The sequence below is a fragment of the Carex rostrata genome, chromosome 6 (assembly GCF_964058835.1).
Source record: "Carex rostrata chromosome 6, lpCarRost1.2, whole genome shotgun sequence".
NCBI classification, from domain to species: Eukaryota; Viridiplantae; Streptophyta; class Magnoliopsida; order Poales; family Cyperaceae; genus Carex; species Carex rostrata.
In genome coordinates, this window is record NC_135923.1 from 4,110,235 (window position 1) to 4,130,766 (window position 20,532).

Sequence of the window (20,532 nt, forward strand, 5' to 3'; positions counted from 1 at the left end):
AGGTCCTTATGTCCATAGAAGCATCACTCTTTAATTTAAGTGATTTTTTACCTATATATCCAAACAAGTTGGTAAAAACGTTATAAAATATATATAATTTGATGCCATTTACACCCATGTGGGCAGTGTAAATCAAAGCGCATAATTTACGCAACAATATATAGATTAAAATAATGATAGGCTTAGCCACTGACCTTTAAAAAAAAATTGATAGGCTTGCCAGAATTGTCCAACCATGTCATTTCTCATTCACATTAATGTACCATATTTGAATTATGATGTTGTATAAGTAAAGTTCCATATCAAGCGCACATAATAATAAAAACATTATCAACAGCAAATGCTATTATGCATACAGAGACAATGTACATGAAAGCGAGAGTGAATAAACAATTATTGGCGCCAACTTGCATGCCGTTGGCCTATAAATTCAGTTCCAATTCAAGCAGCATCAAGTGCAAAACAAATCAGAGTAACAAGTTAAAACTAAGCTCACTTAAAGACTTCTGAGTAGCATCTTGGGAAGAGTAATAATGGCTGTAAAGATATATGTTGTATTGACGATGCTGGTATTCGCCGGAGTTGTTCCCCCACTAGCTCATGCTCAACTTGGCCTCGGCAACATCGTGGGACTTTTGACCGGTTTGCTTAGCGTCACCGGCATCGTGCCATGTAGTGTGGGCAATTCCATCAATTTGTCAACTACAGGGTTTGCAAGTAAGCTAGATTGTCATAATCAAAATGTTTTAATTATCAACTATATATATAATTCTAATGTACATCTAATTTTATGATACAGCTATCTGACAGCCTGAAAGCTGTCAAATTAAAAACTGTTTTTCACCCTAAGATTTGCATATGAATATTAGTATAACTGATCAGATAACTGGTCAGATAATCGTTCCAGGCATCCAGCACACATTATTTCTATTTATCCACACTGATCAGATAACTGCACTGAACCATAATGAGAAAATCAATCCTATCAACTTTCAAAGCAATTTGCATATATAATCTGCATTAAATCATGCTCCTTGGGTACGTTGCAAATTAAATAGGCAAACAGATATGAAGTGAATGACTTCCTAATTTCTTATATTAATTTGCAGATGCTACTGTGCAACTGAGGTGCGGTAACAACGTGGTTGGCAGTACAACAACAGATAAAAATGGAGCGTTTTCAATCGTCACTGCACTGCCGACTGGTCTTCTTTCTTTGCTCAGCAGCTGCAAGCTTGTCGTGGTTACCCCGCTGGTCAAATGTAATGTCGGCCTTCCCTCCACTGGAAACCTTTTGGCTCCAGTTGTAAGCGCTGTCAGCAGCATTCTTGGCCTCACCAACCTTGTTGCAGGAAACTTCAATTTGCAGCAAATTATCAATTGAAATTAAGAACCGACATGCATATAATATACATATATATATACGTAAAGTATGTAAACCAGTTCTGATGAAAACAGAAACCACTTAATTATTGTAGGTCAAATTGACCTGTATGGTGGCTGTTTTGTTCTATCAATCTCAAGAGAACTGGAAGAATAATTGGCCTATACTAAATACATGCATCTCAAGACCAGCAATTGTACATCTTATATTTTTTGTTGTTGTAACAGTCACCAGTGTTGTGAACTTGTGATATTGTACTATATCGTTTGCATGAATTTTATCGTGAAAATGGAAATTATTTCAGGACCTTGATTATATTACTAATTAAATGTGTTGCTTGATATGTAAAAACAGAAAGAAAAATAATTGACATGATTATAACGAAGCTAATCAAGTCTTAGCAAGATGAAAAAGCACCTTAATATATAATCCACTTGACGAGGTTTACCAGTACCTATTGGTTTAAAGTAAACAAATATATGCAGAAACAGAAACAAAAATAATTGACATGATTCTGTCACGAGCTATACACAATTGCTGGTAACAGTATTCGCTTTGTACTGGTGCAAGCCATGTGCTGACTGTATTTAGCACCGATGTCAGGCCAATTGATCACATTTTGGTGCACATATTGACCTCTACAAATTGACCGACCGACCGACGTGATACAGCTTACTGGGTTCGGATCGGTAAAACAGATCAATGCTAGAGAGGGCAAAATTCGAACTGATTTGTATATGTTCAGATTAATATTTGGATAATTTTTTTTATAATAGTGGTATGACCACCGATTTTATTACGGAATGATACCGTCCTTATAAAAGTCGGTACCAAATAGCTGGTATCTTAATATTATGAAACTAAAAGCATAAGCTACTAAAGGGGATTACAGTCTATAACAAGATATATAGGTCTAATAGAAAAGTTCTAGGCAAACATGCAAAATAACTAGTCAGTTAACCAAGATCACTCTGCAGAGTCGTTACTGGTAAGATATATTAGGGATAATTTGAAATTTGGATCATATAATTATCATCCTTTATTCTCGCTTTGGTCCGTAATCCGTTTATTCAAGCTACAAATTTTATTAGTCCTTATTGTTAAGCAATTCTGAATTAATTAATGAATTTTCTAATTAATTTCATCAATGAATTGCCTTAGTCATATATTGGTTTAATTAGAGACTTCTTAGTCTAGCCCGCAAATCAACTCCACCCAATGCAAATATTAATTCAAATTTTACAACAGCTTGAATTCTATTTGGGACTGGCCGTTGGAACAATTGAAGAAGATGGAAGGAAACGGGATCAGACAGTAACGGAGTTGAGCGCTCAAGCCACTGCAGCTGGGTCCCAGAGAATTAAAGTAGCAACAGAGACATTAGTGGAAGGATACAATGACAAGCGGGCCAGGGTTGAAATAACAGGAGAGGGAGTTGGCTGGAGGATATGATCGATTGAATCTTTATCAAATCAATGGGCCGAGGGGGGAGAGTCCATTTCCTTAAAACTTCGGCGTCATATCTCCTCTGACAAAGGGAAATTGTAAAAGCTTACTTACAGGCCTCAGAAATTATGAACTTTTACAAACGGTCCTTAATGTCAAAACTAGCAAAAAAAGCATCGCGTTGCTTCAGCAACAAAGTTGAGATAATTTTTTTTTTTTTTGAGTAAGAAATTTTTATTCTTCATTCTTCATTATTCAGAAAGTGCCATTGAGATCTAACTTCTTCAGTTGAATCGTTGATTGTTTTATATTGCTCTCTAAACAATTGAGCACACCATTCTCTCCAAAGGACGAATTGCGAGATGAGAATCAATGCTCTGCTTTCTTCCGGTATTGACCTGTTTACCAATTTTGCTATGATATTATTTCCAGAAGTCAAGAAGCCATGGTGATTTGGAAACTTGTATGTATTGTTGCTGATATAACAGTAGCCAAAAAGTATATATCATACAAATGTTAGTTTATATATGGAAAACCAATACAAAACTGAAACAAAAACAATATATATGTAAGTATTAATTTACAACGTACATAACAAAAATTGTACATATCATGTAAATATTAATTTACATATGGAACAAAAACTATATATTATAAACTAAGTTACGAACTTCTTGAACAATCACAGCTCATGCAGCCATGTCTCTACACAGCGAACAAAACATGTTTTTGCTCTTTATAAACAAAATATTAGAAGATGTATTTCAATAGTGATAAAATCTAATTTATAGCAAAGATCGAGCATACCGCATGTAACACCGATTGTATACCAGTATTGGTATGCACTTTGCTTTACCAGTACCCCGTACTGGATGAGTGAAGACAAAAAATGATACTGGTACCAACTGGCTACAATAAATTAGTAAGGTATGAAAATCAGCACAAGTCACATTAGTACCTGTTGAGAATTAATATTGTATCAAGGGTGTTTTGGTAAAAGAGTAATTAGAGAATAGTTAGGATTCTCTATGTAATATGAACTCACTATATATTCCAATTGGGGAATGAATGAAGTTAGGTTTTGAATCACTATTTGGTATCAGAGCTCAAACCGCCTATCTCTTCTCAGCCCGCTCTGTTCGATCTAGGTCACGCGGAAAAAAAAGAAGGCCGCTTCCGCTCTTCTCTCTTCAGTCCGCCAACTTCCGCTTCTCTCTTCAGTCCGCCAACTCTCAGCAGAAGGTACTCCCTCTGTCGCCTTTGTGGGGGGTTTGTTTTCCCCCCAATCCCACATGGTAGGAGAGATCTGATGGACTGATTCAGTCCCATGGAATGGACTGGAACTGGAGGGATCTGACGAAGAGAATCCGCGCGCTACAGTAACGGATCCGCGTGCTACAGTATACAGTACCCGCGATCTACAGTAACGGGTGAATAGTAGTTTCAGCAATGGATTTTGTTGTTTTGTGAGTTGTGAGAAGGATTGTAACTTGTGCTACTACTGTGACGGTAAGCACAGATTGAAAGGATGGAAGAAGTGTTCAAAAGAATGGGTGAGGATGATATGAAGGTGTTGGTGAAATGGATGAAGCAGGCAGAGAAAGGTGCATCGGCTGCATCAGTGTCAGCGCCAGTGACACAGCAGCAATCGCCGAAATTGGACCTTCTTTCAGTGGATATGAAACTGAATGGACCAACCACGTATTTGAATTGGTCACGACGGATCACAGGTGCCCTGGCAGGGAGAGACCTTGAGGGTTACCTGACAGGAGAGAAGGAGGAGCCTGCGAAAAACACTGCTGAGTGGAAGATATGGAAAACCACACACATGTCACTGTATACCTGGTTGCTCAACTCTATGGATCAATCGATTGCCAATTCAGTGGATGGCATTCAGAGTGTGAAGGATATATGGGCTAAACTGCAAAGGACGTATTCTGGGACGGGGAACAATATGAGAGTGTTTCAGATAAAGCGAGAGATAAACTCTGTGGTCCAGGGAGATAGGACTATTCAGGAGTATGCTGTGCATCTGGAGCGGTTATGGACTGACTATGACCACTTCTCACCTATGACAGGGTTCAAGGATCCTGAATGCAAGAGCAGGGAAATCTCCGCACAAGAGAGAACTATGCAGTTCCTACAGAACCTTAACCCAGCATTTGATCAGAGGAGGGCAGTTCTTCTGGCTCAACCGAAAATTCCTCCACTTGAGGAGGCAATTGCAACTATGATACAAGAGGAGAGTTGCAGAACACTACACTCTGATGCCGCTGGAAGTCCAGGTGCGCGATCAGCCTTGGCAGCCACGAATCCTAGTCTCTCTAGGAGTTATGGTGAAACTCGAAGATGCTATAACTGTGGTGAGGTGGGTCATTTGAGCAAGGCATGCTTAAAGCCACTTAAAGAAAGGGAAGCTGGTGGACGAGGGCAGCCTGGTGGACGTGGGCGCGGCCGTGGTGGCCGACGAGGAGGTAGAGGTGGCCCATCTGGAGGATACCGGGCAAATATGACAATGACTGAGGAAGAAGAAGAGACTGGTGTGAGCTTCACAGAGGAAGACCATGAGCTCCTAGAGATGTTAAGGAGGAAGAAACTGGCTAGTGATGATGGAAAGAAGGCCACTAGTGATGGAGCTTCCACATCCTCTTCATTTAGGGGTAACTTTGCTACTTATTCTCAGTCAGACAAAGGTACTCTTGATACACGTGCACTTGCTTCTATATCTACCACAGGAACATCAGAATGGATAGTAGATTCTGGTGCATCTCAACATGTCACGGGGGCTTCTCGTGAGTTTTCTACTTATACTCACTTAGCAGCCCCAGAGAGCATCCAAACTGCTGATGGTACTACACAACCTGTTGTTGGCAAGGGTATCGTTAAGTGTACAAAGTCCATACCCTTGGCTAATGTGTTGCATGCTCCTTCATTTCCAGTAAACTTGTTATCCATTAGTGCCATTATACTCCAACTAAAATGTGTTGTTTCCTTTGATATTCCCAAGGTGACCTTTCAAGAGAAGGGAACGGGACGGAGACTTGGGACTGGAACTTGGCGTAGTGGACTATGGTACTTGGACAGAGATGGGATAGACACAGCGCTGGCATCTATGGTAGATAGAGTAGGGGCTGGAGGATCTGGCATGAGTGTGGAGGATGAGTTGTTGCTGTACCATCAGCGCATGAGACATTCTTCTCTTAGTATTTTGAGTATTTTGTATCCGTCTATGTATGAGAAATCTGACAAACACAAACTTATATGTGATGCATGTGAATTTGGCAAGCATACCAGGAGCTCTTATGTAAGCTCTGGTAATAGGAGTACTTGTGTTTTTGATTTAATTCACTCAGATGTATGGGGGCCTTGCTCCACAACTTCTATTAATGGTTATCGATATTTTGTGACTTTCATTGATTGTTATACTTGTGTTACGTGGTTATATTTGATGAAAAACAAGAGTGATGTACTTGCATGTTTTAAAGATTTTCATCAGGTAGTTCAGACCCAGTATGGTGCAGTAGTGAAAGGTTTGAGGTCTGATAATGGGACGGAGTATACAAATAAGGCTGTAGAGGAGTATTTGTCAGCTCATGGGATACATCATCAGACCACATGTCCTTATACACCAGCACAAAATGGAGTAGCAGAAAGGAAGAATAGACATTTGTTGGAGGTAGCCCGATGCATGATGATTTCAATGCATGTTCCAAAGCATTTGTGGGGACAAGCGGTCTTGACAGCCGCATATTTGATCAACAGAATGCCCACTAGAGTGTTAGAGTGGCAAACTCCATATAAAATGTTGAAGGGAGAGAATGAGCGCATTTTTCCCTTAAAAGTCTTTGGATGTGTGTGCTTTGTGAAAGACAATAGACCAACAGTGGGGAAGCTAGATCCCAGAGCTGTGAAGTGTGTTTTTGTGGGCTATTCTGCCACTCAGAAAGGATATATTTGCTGGAGTCCAGTAGAAAGGAGGTCGTTTGTAAGCATGGATGTTACCTTCCGAGAATTAGAACCGTATTTCTCAGATGTGACCTCATCTTTTGATGACTCGCCAGATACTAGGGGTATGAGGCGAGAGGGGGAGAATAGTAGCAGTGAAATGCTCGTAAATGTGGGATCGATCCAATACCCATATTCTATAGAAGAGTCGACTGAGGATGAGTCGGAAAATGAGTCGGCTAAGGATGAGCTGGAAAATGAGAACCGAAATGGAGGGAATAGAACTCAGGGGGAGTTGAGAGTGTATTAGAGGAGAAAGAAGCAGAATGAAGGTCAGGTGCCTGAACCAGAAATCCTTGAAGTTCCGCAAAGTCCATTGTCCCGGTCTACCCCAACTCTTGAAGCACCTACATCTGACTCAGGTGATATGATTCCTCACTCTTCCTCTGACACAGAAGTGAGAAAGAGTTCTCGCAGCAATGCGGGAAACCCCCCTGATCGATACGGTTTTTCACATGATATTGCTCAATTTGTCTCATACTCTAACATATCACCTATGTATGGAGCATTCATTGCATCCCTGGATATGGTTTCTATACCTAAGTGTTGGCAGGTAGCCAAAGAGGATCCAAAGTGGAAGGCTGCCATGCAGGAGGAACTCAGTGCCCTCGATAAGAATAAGACGTGGCAAATAGTACCGTTACCAACAGGCAAAAAGGCAGTCGGGTGCAAATGGGTCTTCACAGTAAAGCAGACTCCAGAAGGGAAAATTGATCGTTATAAGGCGCGACTGGTGGCGAAAGGATACAGTCAGACATACGGCATCGACTATGATGAGACATTTGCACCAGTGGCGAAGATGAGCACAGTCAGGATGCTTGTATCTCTTGCTGTTAATGGTGGATGGAAGTTACACCAACTCGATGTGAAGAATGCATTTCTTCATGGGGATCTGCTGGAAGAGGTTTATATGGAGATACCCCCAAGCTTCAGTACAAACAGAACAGTGGGCAAGGTATGTAGACTGAGGAAGTCCCTGTATGGATTGAAACAGTCTCCTCGAGCTTGGTTTGACAGGTTCAGGAGAGCTATGATAGGAATGGGATATCAGCAGATCAATGCTGACCACACCGTGTTTTTTCGACAACATGGTGGTCATATTACTATGCTTGCTGTGTATGTTGACGATATGATTGTCACTGGGGATGATGAGGGAGAGATTGCTCAGCTGAAGGTGAGATTGGGCAAAGAATTTGAGGTAAAGGACTTGGGTTTGCTCAGATACTTCCTTGGGATTGAGGTGTCTCGTGGAGCAGAGGGGATTGTGCTATCTCAGAGGAAGTATGTGTTAGACTTGCTCACAGAAACAGGCATGCTGGGATGTAAGCCTGCAGTTACTCCAATTGATCAGAGGCACAAGTTAAGTGCAGATGCTGGAGAGCCAATTGATCGGGAGAGATATCAGAGGCTAGTAGGTCGGTTGATCTATCTAAGTCATACTCGTCCCGATATCTCGTTTGCAGTAAGCGTGGTGAGTCGCTACATGCATGACCCAAGGAAGGGCCATATGGATGTAGTTTATCAAATTCTGAGATATTTGAAGAGTGCTCCAGGAAAGGGGTTGTTATTCAAGAATAATGGTCATCTAGGCATTAAGGGCTATTGTGATTCCGATTGGGCTAGCTGTGCCGATGATAGGAGATCTACCTCAGGATATTGCATCTTTGTAGGAGGTAATTTGGTCTCTTGGAAGAGCAAAAAGCAATCGGTAGTGGCGCGGTCTACAACTGAGGCTGAGTACAGGGCAATGGCATTGGGAGTTTCTGAGTTGTTATGGTTGAAGGCTCTTCTGGTGGAGTTGAAAATGGATCAAGGGATTCACATGAAGCTATGGTGCGACAACAAGTCGGTGATCAGTATTGCCAATAATCCGGTGCAGCATGATAGAACCAAGCACATTGAAATCGATAGGTTTTTCATCAAGGAAAAGCTAAATAGTGGAATACTGAAGATAAGCCACGTTCCAACTGAGGATCAAGTTGCAGATTGTCTCACAAAGGGTCTTAGCTCTTTAGGTCTTTCTAGATTATGTGACAAGATGGGCTTAGTAAATATCTTTCGCCCATCTTGAGGGGGAGTGTTGAGAATTAATATTGTATCAAGGGTGTTTTGGTAAAAGAGTAATTAGAGAATATTTAGGGTTCTCTATGTAATATGAACTCACTATATATTCCAATCGGGGAATGAATGAAGTTAGGTTTTGAATCACTATTGTACCCCATGTCATTAATGGTTTCCCAAGTTAGGCCAAGATAGAAAAAATAAAAATAAAAAGACAGGAAGAGAAGGAATTTCACCACATATAAAATAGATCAAGCAAGCCTATCTTCTTCCTCTCAAGCACAATAGGTGTTCAAAGAGTTCTCCCATTAATTAAGAAGATTTTTATCAACATATATAAAAGACAAAAGGTACAGATAACCAATTTCCTCAAAATTCTTCCATTGAATATTCAGATTTTCAGATTTGTTCATTTCCATTTTAAATGGTTTGATTATGTTTGTCTTCATTTATGATGCGTAAAATAAACTGGGGTACATTCAGATTTTACACCTTTTAATGAAAATGTTTAATCTTTTTTCTTCACCAGAAGTAGTCGCTTTCATGACTTTCAATTAATATAAGTGATTTTCAATACAAGGGAATCTACTAATTAATCCAATAAATGAATAAGGCTATTCATTGATGAAATTAGGTAATTCATTAAGAATTGCTTAACAATAAGGGCTAATAAAATTTGTTGGTTGAATAAACAGATTACTAACTAAAGCAATAATAAAAGATAATAATTATATGATCCAAATAATAATCAGAAAAGATACAGATCAGTTCTGATTTTGCCCGCTCGTATTAATCTGTTTTACCGTTCTGAACTCAGCAAGCACGTGACATTTGGCTATAATTTAAAAATATTAGTTTAGTTTAAACCAATAGATAAACCTCGTCAAGTGAATTATTAAGGTGCCTTATTGCTTTTTCTTCTTGCTAAGACATGATTGCTAGCTTTGTTATTATCATGTCAATTAAGAAACTCATAAATTAATTAGTAATGTAACTGATTCGTGGTTCGAAAATAATTTCCTTTTTCACAATAATATTTATTATCATGTCCAATTTCACAACAGTACTGGTGACTGTTACAACAACATGAATATAAGATACAGAATTGCCTGGTCTTGAGATGCACGTATTCAGAATACGCCAATTATTCTTCCAGTTCTGTTGAGAATGATAGAACAAAACAACCACCTTACAGGTCAATTTGGACCTACAATAATTAAGTGGTTTTCTGTTTTTATCAGAACTGGTTTACATACTTTACGTATATATATATTATATGCATGTCGGTTCTTAATTTCAAGTGATAATTTGCTGCAGGCTGAAGGTTCCTGCAACAGCGTTGGTGAGGCCAAGAATGCTGCTGAGAGTGCTTACAATTGGAGCCAAAAGGTTTCCAGTGGAGGGAAGGCCGACATTACAATTGACCAGCGGGGTGACCACGACAAGCTTGCAGCTGCTGAGTAAAGAAAGAAGAGTGGTCGGCAATGCAGTGACGATTGAAAACGCTCCATTGTTATCTGTTGTTGTACTGCCAACCACATTGTTACCGCACCTCAGTTGCACAGTAGCATCTGCAAATTAATATAAGAAATTAAAGAGAAAGTGATTCACTTCATATCTGTTTGCCTATTTAATTTGCAACGTACCCAAGGAGCATGATGATTTAATGCAGAGTATATATATATGAAAATTGCTTTGAAAGTTGATAGGGTTGCTTTTCTCATTATGGTTCAGTGCAGTTATCTGATTAGTGTGGACAAATAGAAATAATGTGTGCTGGAATGATTATCTGACCTGTTATCTGATCAGTCATACTAATATACATATGCAAATTTTACGGTGAAAAACAGTTCTCAATTTGACAGTGTTCAGGATGTCAAATAGCTGTATCATAAAATTAGATGTACGTTAGAATTATATAGTTCATAATTAAAACATTTTGATTATGACAATCTAGCTTACTTGCAAACCCTGTAGTTGACAAATTGATGGAATTGCCCACGCTACATGGCACGACGCCGGTGACGCTAAGCAAACCGGTCAAAAGTCCAAAGATGTTGCCAAGTTGAGCATGAGCTAGTGGCGGAACAACTCCGGCGAATACCAGCATCGTCAATACAACATATATCTTTACAGCCATTATTTCTCTGCCGAAAGATGCTACTCAGAAGTCTTTAAGTGAGATTAGTTATAACTTGTAACTCTGACTTGTTTTGCACTTGATGCTGCTTGAATTGGCACTGAATTTATAGGCCAACGGCATGCATGCAAGTTGGCGTCAATTGTTTATTCACGCTTGCTAGATCAAAAATATCATCCATGCGCATGCGCTTTCATGTACATTGTCTACAAAGGCATGTACATTGTCTACAAAGGCTGCTCCACGGGTCCACAATAGCCTTCGCTGTTGATAAAGTTTTTATTGTTATCTGCGCTTGATATGGAACTTTCCATATATATACAACATCTTAATTCAAATATAGTAAGATTAATGTGAATGAAAAGTGACATGTTTGGACAATTCTGGCATGCAAGCTTATCATTATTTTTATATTTTTTTGAAGGTCAGTGGCTAAGCCTATCATTATTTTAATCTATATATTATGGCGTAAATTATGCGCTTTGATTTACACCGCCCACAGTAAATGACATCAAATTTTATATATTTTATAACGTTTTTACCAACTTGTTTGGATATAGTAAAAAATCACTTGAATTAAATAGTGACTTTTTACATACTAAAAATGTACTAAAAAAATCTAAATAATATAGAAAATATTCTGCAACTACAATTCTGTAAAGAAATCATTTCGAATGGTTCAAATCGACTATTTGGATTCTGAAAACAAAAATATCGGTTTGTTTTACATACCAATATTATACGCTATGTATAAAACAAGAGGAGGGATCCACTTACACCCTTTTTTGTTGACACCGGTACACTATATATTTTTTTTGAGCCAAGACTTTTGGATACGATACCCGTATCCGATAAGCTAACGAATTTTTTATTTTTATCCATAGTCGTTTTTTCAGATACGATACGAATCAGGTAAACAAATAAAAGAGTATCATCGACACCCCTACTAATAGGTTTCTACTAATAGGTTTCAAGAGAAATGTTTTGAGCCAAGACTTCTGGAGTCTGCGTTCCTTGTGCAAATCAGATGAATAGCATCTATAACACAATTTAAATTATCAGTCTGTTTCATTGTCTATGCAATCAGGTATGTATAAAATTTTGATGTTCCAAGTTTTGATACTGATTATAATTTTTTGATTTGTGGATCTCAAAATAAACAAACTTTATATGTCTATAAAGTCTTTTTAAGTTTTCTTAGAGAAAGATGGAAATTTAGTTTTCTAAATTTTAAAGTCTATAGAAAAAAAAATTATTCGAATTTTGAATTTGTGACTTCTCACGTACATATAGGATGGGTTGTCTTTTTTCACTGAATTAAAGAATAATTCTTAAAACTAGAGGCGAGTTCCCATTATGTACAAATGAGGGTCAATTAAACTCCATTCATTTCAATTTTTCTTTTGTAATTATACTTTATTTTTTATTATAATTTAAAGTAAAATATTAAAGATAGTATAACATTGATCTCTATTTGTAATAGAAATTTTTTATATATTTGATCTCTTGTCTAAAAAACTCTTGTCTCTGCTTAAAACCTTTTTAAATTAATGTTGAACGGGTAAATACTAAATACATATATTGATTTGTAACATTAATTAATTGTACACAAATATTTGCAACGCATAAGTATCTGAAACCAAAAGATGCCTTTGTGTGTATGAGGTGTCGACTTCGGTGTCGTTTAGAGGCGCATAGTGCAAATGCAAACAAATAATTGTTTGTTAGATATGTAAGCAATAAGCATGCACCATCCATCCCGTGAGAAACGAGTGCACTATACTAATTATAATGTGCGTGCATGCCATCATACAATTTTGAAAAGTGAGCATAATCCAGATATGTCCTTTTTATACTTTATAGTTTATACTCTAAAATAATTATCTTTATTCCTTTTTCCAATTTTCATACTTCTTTGAGAGGAGGAAAGAACATGAGATGAAATCATGAAACCGTTTTTTTAAAGGGCCACAAATATGTTGATTTTGTTTGCAGAGAATCTATAATCCGTATCCTCCCAGGTACCGGGCTGAATCTGACCAAAATAGACGGCCCAGATTTACTCTCGGTAGATTTTTAAATTGACACGGATCTCAAAAAACAAATAATATTGCTCCCTGCGCCATCGCGAGTAATCACCGGCTCTGAATCGTCCATTTCGGTCAGATTCAGCCAGGTACCAGGGAGGATACGAATCCGCAGAGAAAGCGGCCTAAACTAAGATATTTACATCATTGCATGTCATACAATTGTAAATATCACAAACTTTTTACAAGTAAAATCTAACAAAAAGTGACCTACTTTTCATATGTTGAATTTTGTGAATTTTAGTATTTTACTGTGGTGTTCTTTTATTTCAAATATAGAAATTAATAAGCTTAAATACAGTATTTATTATTGTGAATTTCATTGATAAAGTAACTTTTTGTTATTTCATATATTTTTTTTTTACAAAACGTTAACCAGACCAACTTGAAGATATGATAAATTAATAGTTATGATGGTAGCTAGAAAACTATCATAATAAAAATTTACAACTAATTAATGAGACTCAAATTGTATTTATTCATTTTTAATCACAACGAAGAAGATGAAGAGAATATAAGAATCACGTTGTAATCAAGACCTGTCACGAAATAGTACGGTTCCGTTATAACACGAACGAAACGTATATCGATCACATGCTGTGACTCACGTGCCATCCTTTGAAAAAAAAATGATGCGGCATGAGATCAAACATGACTATATGTGACCAAACCAATATAAAATAGACTTCAGAAGCTTTAAATTCATATTTTATTTGACACAGCTGCACCACGTTTGGCTTTCAAATTGTGCCATGAATATGTTTCAGCTTTCTGCCAGCTCCAAAACTTGATGAGTCAAGTTTAATGCATTTATTATTTTCAAAGTATTATGCGTCTGTAAATTCCATATATGGTTCGCATGAAGTAGTATGTAGCTATATATATAAATTCGCAAATATGTGACTGTATGAGATTTTGAACGTAACAATAGGTTACATATACATATGTACGTGTACGCATTTAAAAACACTCGATTTAAGAACTGGGAGGGTCAAATGAAGAGTCTTTCCTTTTATTTTGCATACTAACAACTTGCGCTGCTATTGTCAAGGAGATACTGGTAGTGTATGGACGTTTGTAGGATGCTGCTATGTAGTTGTTTTGATGAACTGTTGTACGCAGTTCTACTGGTACCAGGGTGTGCTGGTACCGTTTACTGGTACGAGATTTGTTTAACAATGTGTGTGTGGGTAACGGGATGTAAAGACTTTTATTATTTATTTCAATATATTGTCTGGCTGCTGCTGTCAGAATTTAGAAAGAGAGAGGGGAGAGAGTGGTGGATCGAAGAGGCGATGATGAGAGCTATGCGTTGCGGAGATGCAAAGAGGAACCGGTATACGTCACGAAATGCTGGAGACAGTGAGCCCCAATCTGGACATCTGGATGTTGGGCACTGTGGTCTTAGTGCAACAAGAGGATTTGTACACATCAGCGAAGGGTAGTGGTGAACCTCATCCTCCAAGCCAGTGGGGACTGGGGAGCAGCACACAACATGATATGCACTTTTTGCGAGAGAAAAAACGCATTTATGACGGTACTCCGTCGCGAAAAATCACTTATTACTTTTGCAAAAAGTATCAGTCTTTTGTAGTATGTATATGAACTAGTATAGAAACTTGTAGAAAGGGAGAAGTATACAAACAGGGATACTAGTATAGGAATTTTTTAATTAGTTACAGGTTTAGTTCGATTGTAAATACTTTTTTTCTAATCAATGAAATTGCCAGTGAGTTCCGAGTTACTGACCTTGAAATATATATATATTTTTTCATGATGACGTACATATGAGATCACAAAAATGTGGAAAATATCTAATTATGACTTTTTTTTATGATTACATGTGCGCATGATTAATATACTTGTTGGAATTCGAATCTGCAGAAATTATGCTAAAGAAGAGAAAAATAAGGAGAGATAGAGATGGAAAAAGAGATAACAGGTTGAGCCCATAATTTGTTAATTTCAGTAAATAATTTGCCATACTAAATTGAACACAACAGTAAGAAAGAATCAAGGGAAGGAATCGCTCTCGACTTGAATTGAAAGTCGTTACAAATCGGGCAATTGGTCCCATGCGCAAATGCATATGCATTATTACAAACAACATTATGTTATAGTGATCAGGCTGGACCATTCCCATCTCCTTCAATAAACGTATCCTCACTGGCCACCAGTGATTTTTTAAATTAGGAATTAATAATTCTAGTGCAAATTCAACGTTTGTAATGTATTCAACTCTTATGTTATATATGTATATTTAAAAATAATTAAATTAATAACAATAAACTTATAAATGCGTTTCTAGTTATTTAAATATGATATATACGTACAAACTTAGATCGATTTGAAAGTTATTTAATTAGTATACCATCAAACAATTAGAAGTGTTAACTCTTTATTTACAATTTATTATGATGAAGAACCAACCAAATTAAATTGACTCAAATGTGATATACATGTATCAAAAACAAGGTTCTAAATAACGCACTATAGCGTTTCGGACCATAAAAGTTATGGCATTATCGGCATTATAATGCGTTATTTTGCACTATAGCAGCACTATATAGGCATAGCACCTTTTTTTAACCGTTTCACTATGATGCGATAAACACTATTTAAACCTTTGATAAAAGAACATGGAGAACACATCTACAATTTTTTTTATTTAAATTGTATTTTTACAAATATAAAAATCATAAGAGGTAGATAAACCGTAAAAATGGATATAAGCTAGAATTATCCTTACATTAATTAGGATTATTTTTCAAATTTTGCTCCTAATAATATCTTTTTTGAAGCATGATAGTTAAAAGAATCATAATTCTTAGCAGTGTTCTAAATAGTGCGCTATAGCGACGCAATAGCGTTTTCGGACCTTGAACTTTAAGCTATAGGATAAAAATGTGCTATTTCAGCTACGATCGCTATTGCGGTAATAACGGTCCGCTATTTGCACTACACCCTATGCCCTATAGCACACGCTATGCTACATAGGCCTTTAATTAAAGGCCCAAACTAAAAATTTATTTTAAAGATCATTTTTTTTTCAAGATTCAGATTGATTTTGCTTTTAAATTAAAAAAAAAGATAGATAGTTTATTTCATGATGCTTAGGATTTTTTAATAGAAAAAAATACAGTTTATGTCATGATGCTTACGTTATTTTGAATGGAAAAAGATAGATAGTTTATAATATTATTAGGAATATTTTTAATGGCAATTTGAACTTTATACTGGTTCAATATGAATATTATAATTCCTTAATCAATTTTGCATTACTTATTGTTTTATGAGACTTTAGATAATGTTGATAATTAGTAGAAATATAAAATATAATTTTTTAAACAAACAGAGCATAGCTTTCGCTAAAGCTACGCTATTCGCGATAGCTTTTTTTTAGCATTTCCACTATGACACGATAATCGCTATTTAGAACCTTGATTCTTAGAAAGATAATTAAACTACAAAAGATCGGCTCATACATTTATTTTTTTTGAAATTATGGATTGGAGGTCAAGTCATCCAACACACTTTCAAACTCATATGTATATTATAGAAGATTTCTCCCACTTTGTGGATTTCAAATCCATAATCTCCCACATGGGAGCAATGTGCATTTATCACTAGACCAGAGGCAAGTTCTTTGGCTCGTACATTTATAAAGTTTCTTTATTTGTTAGACACATCAAACATATTTTTTAATGAGGAAGTCTAATCACATTTATAAAGTTTCTTTATCTGTTAGGCCAATGACTAAGAAACTATGGAACTTAATCAATTTTACGTATTTATAATTTTTGTTATTGATTTTGAAGAACTGGTTTTTGATCTAGTGACAAGAACAATGTTCTCCGTATAAGAGGTTGCATGTTCGAACCCAGAAAGTATCATCCTTTGTAGATATTAAACAGATGACTTTGACCTCCAACTTTATTGAATTTTTTTTTTGAACATCAGCCTCCAATTATGTGGTTCAATGAAATTGTAGAGTTAAGTAGAAAATGGAACCATAAGTTTATATAATTTATTTATCAGCTAGCTAGAAGTAAATTAAGGAGGTATTCAATCTTCAAGTGTTGTTTCAATTAAGTCAATTTAAATATTTAAACATCAGCCTTTTAAAAAAAAAATAGAATTTGTCTTGAGAACGGATTTATCAATACTTAGTTACAATCATTGTTGTCATTCTTATAATTCAACTTGATAATAATGTTATCATTTTTGTATTGGTTTAATGTTTAGTTTATTTGAGTATGGTTTGATAAAGCACAGTCAACTAAGGGCATGCTTTGAAAACCACTCGCGTAGAGGAAGAGGACGGGAGGCGAAGGAAGAAAGATGAGCACGTGTTACTCCCTCTACACCCCGAATCGGGGGAGGGGGATTTCGGAGCTTTTGTACGTTGAGTTCCCTTTGACACAGTGCCGTTTCTCTTGCTCTCCTCTCTGATATTCTCATTTTTGGAGCGAGTGAACGTTGCGGGTAGCTCCGGACTGAGAGTGTGTCACCTTCCTTTCCTTTATTAAAGGATTTCTCCCATCTGGAGCACACCCTAAAATTACTTATACGAAGAAGTTAAAAAATCACTAATTTTTTTAATATGTAAAAAATCACTAACTTAATTTACATGTAAAAAATAACTACTTTTTTATACTATCAAATGATTTTTTTACCGATTAAAAAAATTAGTAAAACGTTATAAAATATATTAAATTTGATGTCATTCAATTTATATTACGCCAATGTAGGCAGTGTAAATTAATCAAAGCGCATAATTTACTCCAGAATCTATGAATCAATATAATGATAGCCTTGCCAAAATTGTCCCCTCCATTTCATTTCTCATTCCCATTAATTTCTAATATTTAAATATTGATGTTATCTATATATGGAAAGTTCCATATCAAGCGCAGACATTGACAAAAGCATTATCTACAGAAAAGGCTATTATGGGCCAATGGACCAGCCTATGTAGGAAGTGTACATCAAAGCGCATGCGCATGAAATATCCAGGCACGAGTGGTATTTTTTGTGTATAAAAAAATGGCGCCAACTTGCATGCCGTTGGCCTATAAATTCAGTACCAATTCATTCAAGCACCATCAAGTGCAAAACAAATCACAGACTCAGAGTAACAAGTTATAACTATCTCACCTAAAGACTTCTGAGTAGCATCTTGGGAAGAATAGCAATGGCTGTAAAGATATATGTTCTATCCACGATGCTGGTACTCGCCGGAGTTGTTCCGCCACTAGCTCATGCTCAACTCGGCGGCATCATTGGGGGGATTTTGACCGGTAGGGTTGATGTCAGGGGCGTGGTGCCATGTGGCGTGGGAAATTCCATCAATTTGTCAACCAATTCTGTGTTTCCAAGTAAGATTGTCATAATAAAAATGTCAAATTAACAACTGTTTTTCCCCCTAATATTTGCACACACACACACACACACACACACACACACATACACACACACACACACACACACTTTTTATTATTAAAGACTTGGTTGGCTGTTTCATTTAACTGAAACAGTTAACTTACAAAATAGCCCTAGGTACTGACCATAACGAGATAACTGCACACTGATCAGATAACTGCACTGACCATAATGAGAAAAGCAACACTATATATCAACTTTCAAAGCAATTTGCATATTTACTGTGCATATTCATGCTCCTTGGGTACGTATGCAAATTAAATAGTCAAACAGATATCAATTGAATAACTTCATCTTTCCTTGTATTAATTTGCAGATGCTACTGTGCAAATGAGGTGCAATAACAATGTGGTTGGCAGTACAACAACAGATGCCAAAGGAGCATTTACAATCGACACTGTGTTGCCGATTACTCTTCTGTCTAATTTGCTCGGCTGCAATGTCTTCGTGGCCACCCCACTGGTCACATGTAATGCCAGCCTTTCCTCTGCTGGAAACCTCGTGGCTCAGTTGGAAGGCATTTTCACCAGCATTCTTGGCGTCACCAACCTTGTCACAGGAAACTTCACCGTGCAGCAAACTATCACTTGAAATTAAGAACCGACATGCATATAATATTATATATATATATACGTACAGTATGTAAACCAGTTCTGATAAAAACAAAAAACCACTTAATTATTGTAGGTCAAATTGACCTGTAAGGTGGTTGTTTTGTTCTATCATTCTCAACAGAACTGGAAGAATAATTGGCGTATTCTGAATACGTGCATCTCAAGACCAGGCAATTCTGTATCTTATATTCATGTTGTTTGTCAGTAACAGTCACCAGTACTGTTCTGAAATTGTACTGTATCGTTTGCATAAATTAATGTTATTGTGAAAAAGGAAATTATTTTCGAACCAGGAATCAGTTACATTACTAATTAATTTATGAGTTTCTTATTAATTGACATGATAATAACAAAGCTAGCGATCATGTCTTAGCTAGAAGAAAAAGCAGCAAGGCAAAATTCGAACTGATTTGTAGCTATTCTGATTATTATTTGGATCATATAATTATGATCCTTTATTACTGCTTTAGTTCGTAATCTGTTTATTCAACCCACAAATTTTATTAGCCCTTATTGTTAAGCAATTCTTAATGAATTACCTAATTTCATCAATGAATAGCCTTATTCATTTCTTGGATTAATTAGAGACTTCTAAGTCCAGCCCGCAAATCAACGCCCCCAAAAAGCATATATTAATTTAAATTTCAAATTCCTTATTCCAAATTCACAACCAAACACTAAGGAGGGCCCCCAACAAATTTTAAATTTCATTTCCATGGGCTGAGATGGGAGAGAGCCCATCTCGTTAAACTTTTGCGATTAGCTCCTCTGACAAAGGGAAATTCTAAAAGTACTTTCAGGCCTCAAAAGTTTTAAAATTAGGTGCATTTTAAGACAGAATTGGGAATTTGGGATAGTCTAGCTGGGTTATCTCAGCTGATCGTCTCCATTTCTTCCTCTCCAGTTTCTCTTTCCTTCATTTTCCCTGGCTGCGTGTCTGTGTGGTCCCCACAGTCAAATGCGGCTGACAATGTGGACCCCGCTTGGCAGTTCCCTGCTCTTCGCTGCTTCGAAAAATTCTTAAAAAATCTATAAAATTAGGTTTCATAACAAATCTGTATATCAAAAGTTCAAAAGCAAATTTTATGTGAGAACTTGACTGCCACATGCTTATAAGGAAATCTTAGAAAAAAATTCTGAAATAGTCTAGTATGTGGTGCACCAGTTCAGATTCAGACATGAACCCTGACCCAAAAGAAATGCATCAAATTTCTAACTAAAATCCATCAGCAGTTTAAGCAATGGTTGCAACAAAATTTTATGGCTGAAATGCTTGATTAACCCTTTAATAAAAAACATTTAGAAAAATCTAAGGTGCATCAATAAAATTTTCCAATTATCAAATCCAGTCAA

At 36.7% G+C, this 20,532-nt stretch overlaps 2 protein-coding genes across 3 annotated transcripts; one reads left to right on the forward strand and one right to left on the reverse strand.

Moving 5' to 3' along the window:
- The first annotated feature begins 437 nt into the window (after positions 1–437).
- LOC144555972 (phylloplanin-like) lies at positions 438–19,457 on the forward strand. 2 transcript variants are annotated; one of them, XM_078304434.1, is made up of 3 exons: positions 438–717; positions 1,110–1,128; positions 18,901–19,457. In XM_078304434.1, the coding sequence occupies exons 1-3, from the start codon at positions 534–536 to the stop codon at positions 19,154–19,156; spliced, it is 459 nt and encodes a 152-aa protein (XP_078160560.1). In that variant the 5' UTR covers positions 438–533; the 3' UTR covers positions 19,157–19,457. The 2 variants fall into 2 exon arrangements, with proteins under 2 accessions (XP_078160560.1, XP_078160561.1); XM_078304435.1 differs by lacking the exons at positions 438–717; positions 1,110–1,128 and adding an exon at positions 18,245–18,501 and having other exon boundaries at positions 18,882–19,457.
- Positions 9,913–11,117, reverse strand: LOC144555545 (phylloplanin-like). The gene is made up of 2 exons (XM_078303924.1): positions 10,859–11,117; positions 9,913–10,467 (listed from the first exon to the last, which is right to left on the reverse strand). The coding sequence occupies exons 1-2, from the start codon at positions 11,034–11,036 to the stop codon at positions 10,193–10,195; spliced, it is 453 nt and encodes a 150-aa protein (XP_078160050.1). The 5' UTR covers positions 11,037–11,117; the 3' UTR covers positions 9,913–10,192.
- Positions 19,458–20,532: the final 1,075 nt, after the last annotated feature.

Excerpts from the sequence above, each read along its gene's own strand:
- LOC144555545 (XM_078303924.1), bottom strand. The coding sequence starts at position 11,036 with ATGGCTGTAAAGATATATGTTGTATTGACGATGCTGGTATTCGCCGGA. Across the intron at positions 10,468-10,858 it reads GTCAACTACAGGGTTTGCAA|ATGCTACTGTGCAACTGAGG; the intron begins GTAAGCTAGATT and ends ATTAATTTGCAG.
- LOC144555972 (XM_078304434.1), top strand. The coding sequence starts at position 534 with ATGGCTGTAAAGATATATGTTGTATTGACGATGCTGGTATTCGCCGGA.